Source organism: Diachasma alloeum, unplaced genomic scaffold, assembly GCF_001412515.2.
Source record: "Diachasma alloeum isolate Michigan unplaced genomic scaffold, Dall2.0 Dall_scaffold_00891, whole genome shotgun sequence".
Classification (NCBI taxonomy): domain Eukaryota; kingdom Metazoa; phylum Arthropoda; class Insecta; order Hymenoptera; family Braconidae; genus Diachasma; species Diachasma alloeum.
The window spans coordinates 67488-76062 of NW_021681012.1; the positions used below are offsets into that span (position 1 = coordinate 67488).

General features: G+C 34.5%; 1 protein-coding gene across 1 annotated transcript; it reads left to right on the plus strand.

Moving 5' to 3' along the window:
* The first annotated feature begins 233 nt into the window (after positions 1-233).
* Positions 234-4827, plus strand: LOC107045224 (nucleoporin SEH1-A). Its single transcript, XM_015267411.2, has 6 exons — positions 234-540; positions 646-802; positions 1047-1308; positions 2654-2887; positions 3674-3958; positions 4371-4827. The coding sequence occupies exons 1-6, from the start codon at positions 430-432 to the stop codon at positions 4555-4557; spliced, it is 1236 nt and encodes a 411-aa protein (XP_015122897.1). The 5' UTR covers positions 234-429; the 3' UTR covers positions 4558-4827.
* Positions 4828-8575: the final 3748 nt, after the last annotated feature.

Consider the following 8575-nt stretch of genomic DNA (forward strand, 5'->3'; position numbering starts at 1 on the left):
CGCCGAAGGACAAGGGAAAACCTCATTTGAGGGAAAAACCTGCCCAGGTACAGTCGTCTCTTGCGAGACTCCTGCTCAACAATGAAACCGTGAGATTTAGAGTATCGATACTATAATGAATATTTATTATTCATCGTTATTGATAAACATTTTTGGATTAATCATTCCATTGATTTTCTTCATTGAAAAATTAATTATTGCAGATTTTTTTTAATTTTTCAATACGAATTGTTTTCTTTTTATGATTTTTATTTCGTTCCGACAATTTTCCCGCTAAAAATGATTGATTCTATTCTCCAACCGTCACTGGCGCACGCCAAACTGTAAACATAACCTTGAGAACGTCCAGAGTCCGGCAAATAACCTCTCAAAACACAAATAAGACTTTTTTTAATGATTATTTAGTGATTTATTCACGTGAAATAAAAAATGTTCGAGGCGCACAGTTTGAACGCTGAGCACAAAGACTTGATTCATGACATTGCCTACGATTTTTACGGCCAGAGAATGGCCACTTGCTCCAGTGATCAATTCGTGAAGGTCAGTTCTTCAATGTTTTCATTAAATTTAAATGAAAATGAAAAAAATTAAGGAAACAAATTTATTTTTTTTTGCATGAAAAACTATCTTTGGGGTTTATTCCAGGTTTGGGACGAGGATGAGCACGAAAATTGGCACTTGACAGCCTCCTGGAAGGCGCACAGTGGATCTGTGTGGAAAGTCACATGGGCACATCCCGAATTCGGCCAAGTCCTCGCGACCTGTTCCTTCGACAGAACTGCAGCTGTTTGGGAAGAAATAGGTAATTAAAGCCAATTAACTAGAGATCGGTAGAATGAAAATGGGCAATTTTTTTTCATTTTAAAGATATTTTTTCCAGCTTTAAAATTAAATTTGACTCATCTAAATCGCATCTTTGAGTCACGAGATATTGATGATTTACGGATGTCAATTTTGCCTCTCTCTATGCTGCACTAATAATTTTCAAGGGGAATTCCTTTGTGTTATTGTTGTTAATTTTAATGCGCAGATGATTTGATTTGCAGTTGGAGAGGGCTCTGGGCCTGGAGAACGTGGCATGAGGCACTGGGTACGACGAACAAACCTGGTGGACTCACGTACCTCTGTAACAGACGTTAAATTTGGCCCAAAAACACTGGGACTTGTTTTGGCCACATGCAGTGCAGACGGGGTAATTAGGATATACGAGGCACCTGATGTTATGAATTTGAGCCAGTGGACACTGCAGCATGACATCAGTTGTAAATTGTCGTGCAGTTGTATCACTTGGAATCCATCATTATCTAGGTATCCATTAATCAAAACAAAATCATTTTGTTTCTGCAATATTTTTTGCATTGAAGAATTGACAAATTTTTTTCTTTGAAGAGAAGAACTTCGTAAATTTATTCTATAAATTTTCCATAAATTTTTTCTTACTTCAAAGATTTACCTCATTTTTTTATTAATAATATCTCTAGTGATTGTTTAATTTCCATGCAAATTACGTCCATTTTTGTATTGCAAAATTGCCAGCAATTTTTATAAAGAGAACGTATAGATTTGTTCAATTGATTAATTTTTCACAGAAAATTCTTCACATGAAAAATTTAAGCATTCATTAAATGAATCTCTATTGAGTTGTTTGATCAATTCATTTTTTCGTTGATTAATCCTTCAATTTTTTGCAAATTGCATTTTTTAATTAAAAAAATTACGTCATTGTTTATTAAAAATATCTCTAGTGATTGTTCAATTTTCATGCAAATTACGTCCATTTTTGTATTAAAAAATTGCCAAAAAATTTTGTGAAGAAAAGAACTTATAGATTTGTTCAATTGATTGATTTCTCACAGAAAATGCTTTACATAGATGTGACGTATTGGGATCGACCAATACGTCGATTCAATAAATAAGCACATTATACTGAATAATAATGGTTGATAGGAACGAGAAATGTGATTTCCCTTTCCTGTCAACCAAAGATTGGTCAGCAGTCCCACGGTGTCATTTGGACATCGTGGTAAGCAGTCCCATGGTTTATGCAGGTCCAGGTCGGGTATGATAAACTGTTTGACCGTGTTAGTCTATGTCAATGATGACCCAAGACAATATTAGTGAGAAAAACCGTGAGACTGCTTAGATCAGTAAACTGGGGCTTTGACGAGTTTTGAGGACTCTGGAAGCACGAGAGTACGATCAGGAGCACAACAGAGCGGATCCCTGAGCTTGGGCCTTAAGCCATACAATCGCGTCAAAGTCCCAAGTTTGAGTCGCGAACAATTTAGCAAAGCGTATACCAACCCAAGTCGAACCAATAGCGTGTACCACTATCGGTTTTAATATATCGTCCTTTTATGTATTAAGCACGTGAGTGGTTATTGAGAACTTCACCCTTCATATCCTTCGTCCAACATCCCTCCGAGTGAGCGAATCCCCCGTGAGCTCACCGCCGAAGCTAGTCAAGGTCGGAGTGACAACCAAACCAAATATCAAAAGAATAAAAATAGTGAAAGATTTTTAATTGAGTTTAACACACGGGTTAAACGTCCAAACGTCACATAAAATTTTTTAAGCATTCATTAAACGGAATCTCTATTGACTTGTCTGATTAATTAATTTTTTCCTCGATTAATCCTTAATTTTCCTGCAGATTGCATCCCCCGATGATTGCAGTGGGCAGTGACGACTCTAATACATCATCAGGTGGTAAAGTATTCATATACGAGTATTCAGAGAACAGCAGACGATGGACTAAAACCGAAACACTGTCGAACGTTGTCGATCCAGTCCATGATATTGCATTCTCGCCTAATCTGGGTAGAAGTTTCCACACATTGGCTATTGCCACGAAAGACGTGAGGATTGTGAGCTTGAAGCCACTTCAGTGAGTAATTTCATTGACAAATGAAATTATTTTTTTCCATGATGAGTTCCACAAATCGACTTAACTGAGTTTTCAAGGAATATCTCTCAATCTAAAGGAGATAACGAAATTGCCGTCGTGACGTTCTTTGTAGCCTTCAATCTGCTCTACAAAAAAGGTTATGACAAAAATTTTGCTATCTCCCCTAGATTTCGAGATATGAATTGAAAACTGGCCGGCAATCAAAAACGACTTGAGCAGTTTTCCTGCATCGCTTCTGAATTAATTGAATTCTGATCCTTCATTTCATTTTCCCACGAAACAATGTCAAACAATGTCACTGACAAGAGGAGGGATTAGCAGATAATTTAAAAGACTGTTTAAATGGTGACAGCTGCTATCTCTTATACACTTATATTGTATTATATTGCAATTTATTTATTTTTTTCTTTCTTTTGTAAATAGTTGCTAATGACCACGTTGTCGATGCGACTAGAAATCAGTAGCGAAGTGGTAAAACGGTATAAGTCAATTTTGACTATTGACCAGTTTTCAATGAATATCTCGGAATCTGAGGGAGATAGCACAATTTTTGTTGTAAACTTTTATGCAGAGCTGACTGAGAGCTATAACAAATGTAATTACAAAAATTTCGTTATCTCCCTTAGATTCCAAAATATTCCTCAAAAACTCAACGGGGATATAAGTTGACTTGAACCGCTTTACCACTTCGCTACTGAAATGAATTAATTAAAACAAAAATGTCACTGAATTCATCATTAAATTCAATAAATGATTTCGTCCCAGGGATAACGCACACAGTGGTCTCTCCCGTTTCGAAATAAAAACAGTTCAGTTTGACGATCACTACTGCACAGTCTGGCGCGTCTGCTGGAACATAATGGGCACAATTCTGGCCTCATCAGGCGACGACGGTTGTGTTCGTCTCTGGAAAGACAATTACATCAATGAATGGAAGTGCGTGGCTGTTCTCAAGGGCGATGGTACGTCAGCGCAGACAGCTGAAGTACCACAGATTGCCACACCCCCAGGACACAGTACTGGTGTTCAATTGCCACTGTCAACCACCAGGTACATTAAATTGGGATCCATCAGCCATCCTAACCAAGTTCCCTGGCACTAGCCCTCAACCTCTAGTTCAAATATTCCCAGTCTGCGTTAATTTTCTAACTTCTTTTTCTGTTTTCTCCTGTATCGAGTCATTCTACAATTTTTAGATCATCTCATTCTCCCCTTGATACTTGTAATTAAACCGAAGTGAATAAATTTTTTTTCTGACATTTGTTCTTTTATTTTATTTGCAACAAAAAGATTATTTGAAAGTTTATTGTTTCGAAGAACTGCATACGATTCGTTCGTTTTTATTTTAGTATTTTATTCGATGAGAAATTGTTTCAAAGCGTACTGAAAGATCAAAATGAAACTCTGAAATTTACATTTGCGAAAAATATTGGAACGATTGATGCTTTTATAATTATTTCAGCTGCAGAATTGCAGTCGTTGCGAACGAGACGGTGGAGAAATCCACAGCAACTTGCACACTGTCAGCGACTAACAAGTCCCAACAGCCAGTGATGAAGGGTCGTTTTAGCAAAATTACGTGGGTGGGAAATCCCAGTGAAATGACGTTACCACCCCTCATTCATGAATATTCACGAGTTAAAAAGTGAAAACTCGGCAACTTTTGGGATTTAATCTCTTCAACTTTGAGATTATCGCCTGACGTTTCAAGTTAATTACCGAAGAATGCACTCAATCTTTCATGATGCAATCATCTTAATTTATGAAAAATTTCCAAACACGAATAATAAAATCATTTTTTCTGGAAGTTTTTTTATCTAGAATTTCAGCGGAATAATGAAACCCGCGAAACATTTAATTGAATAAAAACGATTATTTATTTTAGAATATTTGCAATATGTAAAAAAAATTAAAGGAAAAACAAGATTACGCATTAATTTAAAGGTACATCGATTTTCCTTGCATAATACTAAGCTTAGGATGAGAATTCCTGTTTTAATTTTCTTAAAACTCGTTGATGCAATATATCGGCGCCTGTGTCAATGGTTCTCGGTTTAAATAATTGTGCGAAATGACATTACCACCCTCATTCATGAATACCCACGAGTTAAGAAGCGAAAACTCGACAACTTCTGGGATTTATTCTCTTCAACTTTGAGATTATCGTCTGACGTTTCAAGTTAATTATCGAAGAATGCACTCAATCTTTCATGATACAACCATCTCAATTTATGAAGAATTTCCACACACGAATAATATATTTCTTTGCATGATCTGTCAGCTGTACTTTTTATTCAATAAATGATAATTTCTTTAGCTTATCGATGAGTTTACAATAAACTGGCCGATAAGCCAAAGAAATGATCAAGAAAATTTTTTTCATCTAGAATTTCAGCAAAATGTTTGATAAAAAAATTTAGCGAAATAAGGAAATTCACAAGATATTTAATTGAATAAAAACGATTATTTATTTTAGAATATTTACAATATGTAAAAAAATCAAAGAAAAAACAATATTACGCATTAATTTGAGGGTACATCGATTTTCCTTGCATAATACTAAGCTTAGGATGAGAATTCCTCTTTTAATTTTCTTCAAACTCGTTGATGCAACATATCGGCGTCTGTATCAATTATCCACGTTTTAAATAATTATATTAGATGTACAGGCAGTGAGTCAACAGGTTGGTGCAGCCGTTCAATTCTCCTCGTTCCTTAATCCCATAAAAGAGCGTGGGAGACTTTTCAACATTAACATGACATCGTAAACGCCTTTTCCAATTTTTATGATAGCATTTGCGTCGAAATTCTGCCTCTATTCACTCTCACACACACTCACTATTTACATATTTACGTAGATCCCGGTGTCCTCTTCTATCCTCTGAAGAATTTTCTTTTTGCATAAAAAAAGAACATTCTTTATATTAAAAAATTGTCTATATTTTGCCTTTATTGTTACTGGTTTTCACCGCTAATTTCTCTGTTGACAGTTTTCATTGAACTTTTTTTTTTCGGCCGCTACATTTTAATGAGTTTTTGGGAAAAACGTTTATAAAAAGGTTTTCTAGCTATGAGTACAGGTGAAGGCTTACATAAGTGTTCATTCCCCTTCGTTTATATGTATAAAATCGTATCGCCTTGTTTATATACTCAAAAAAATGAGTTATAGATTTTTTATTGAGAAAATGAAACAATCGATTCGAGAGTGGATTTTTTTTGGGGCTGCGTAGACCTATTGTTTCTCGAATTATTCGCGATCAAGTGGTGATTGATAGCCGGCATGATTTCTCAAAGCACAGATACAACAGTCATAAATTATGCGTATGTGATTTTTTTTCTTTTATTTACAGATAAAGAAATGTTTCATCTGACGTTCTCGTGGGATTGAGAATTTCTGAAGGTTTTCGGGGGTTGAGGGTTGTTGGCGTCCAGCGAAATATCGTTAATAAATTTACAAATGGAGATAATTTGAATTTTTAACAACTTATAATTCCGTAGGCAATGCAGAGAAATTGAAAGTACAGATTCATCAATTTTTGGGTTTTTAAATAGTGAATTATCTCGGTAATGAGTGGTTTTAGAAAACAATGTCACTAGATTTTTTTTGTGGAAAATTTAGGGCTCTACAAAAATTTCTTATGACTTTTTCCCCTAAAACCAGTTATTCCCGAGATAAATCCACATTTATGAAAAAATATGAAATTTAACTTTTTAAAAAATTCAAGCTTTCACATTTCAAATATGGAAATATCTTCCCAACTATCGATTTTTGAAGAAAATGTCACAGGACATTTTTGGAGGAAATTTTCTCGTCTACAAAAAATTGATTATGACATTTTCCCCTACAACAACTCGTTTCCGAAGTAAATTCACTTTTATAAACATCTGCCATAAAGGTTTCCTGTAAAAATCTCGAATTACGAATTGAATTCTGATTATTCATGTTCACTCTAGTGTTTGTGAAATTGTCATTAAGAAAACTGAAAAATGCAAGAGAGTGTTGGTGAAGGGAAATCACTTAAAGAAACACTCAATAAAAATGAGAAAAAAGGTGAAATTAATTAATTTTCTTCTCTCCGGCACTTTCCACCTTGTTTTACGATGAAAATACGTGCTCGAGATTTCAACCAAAGTACAACGTACAACAGAAGTTAATAGAGAAGGAGAGTTTCGTAGGAAACAAGTTCGAGGAGAAATACGAGGACAAAGCATCATGTTTTTGCAAAATATTTCGTGTGAAAGAACCATCAGGTAGCGTTTAATTCCTAGCAATAAAGAACATTTCATTCAACACCACATTCTTCAAATGTTTGTGAATGCGTAAAGCCCCAATTACATCCCAATTTTTTTCCAATTGATTTTCCGAAATAGAAATTCAGAATTTTTAGAATAACTGAAATCAATGATTTTCTTCCACCTTTCAAATGAACATTTCCGGCTAAATGAAGAGATTTAGGAAAAAATGTTGCAACGAATTTGTTCCAAAGAATTTCATGAGCTGCAAAAAGTTTGTATGACATTTTTCTCCAATCCTAATAGTTCCTGAGATATTTGCGAAATAGTGAGGAGGTATTAATTTAAAAAAATCAAATGAAGAGAAATTGTTTCGATTTTTCGATGCATTTTTGTGACGAAACAAAGAGGTTGAGAAAAAAATGTTACAAGATATGTTTTGTAGGGAATTTCATGAGCTACAAAAAGTTCCCGAGCTATTTTTCTCTAACCCTGATGGTTTTCAACATATTCGCGAAATAGTGCGTCATGAATTTCTACTCCCACCATAAAATTCTCATTCTTCGTGCCATTTTCCGCAATCTGTCCAAAGGAGATACAAAATAATGTTCAAATAATAAATTATTTTCCATTTTCAAATATCATGAAATTCGTCATCCAGTGCCCATCACTCCCTCTGACTATTTAACGAACGCATGCTTTTGTATTCCCATTAAAATTTCATTTCGTTCTTCTCAGCTCATAGTTCCTTAATATTTGATGCTCCCATCTCCCATTTTCCTCCCCTCTTTTCACAATCCGATGAAATATCTGTCATATCACAAAGTAAAACTCTGACGACTAACGACTTTTCGCTGAATTACAACAAAATTCGAACCTGCAGACGAAAAATTACGAAATTTTTCCCTCTCACGTCTCTTCAAACCCATTTTGCCCCTCTTTAAATACAGTTAACACTTATATTTACTATGATGACTAATACTATAGTTTACTCATGAAAATAGCAAACCTAGTTATATGAGTGGATACTTTAACGATTTTCCATATCACGAATTTTAACTCACTGAAATTTAGTTGAAAAGTATTTTTAATTATCTTTATCATTTTGTCCATAAGTTTTTAATGCAATAGTCAAGTATTTTCAGTTGCCCAAGAGTCCAAAATTCACCCTCCTCCTTGCTCATATATTCATTTGTAAAAATAAAAAAAGTTTCTTTTTCAATTTTACAACTTGGATAAGTTAACCAATAATGGGATGCGTTTTTTGTTCATAAACAGATTTACAATTTATCGCTTGTGCACTCACATCAATTCCATTAACGGCAATAATAACATTTTTTCCCATAGAATTGATAATATTCTATTATTCTGTTGAGAATTCGTAACTGTAATGGTAAAACAATAGAAGTTAATCATTCCAACTTTAGTTTTTCT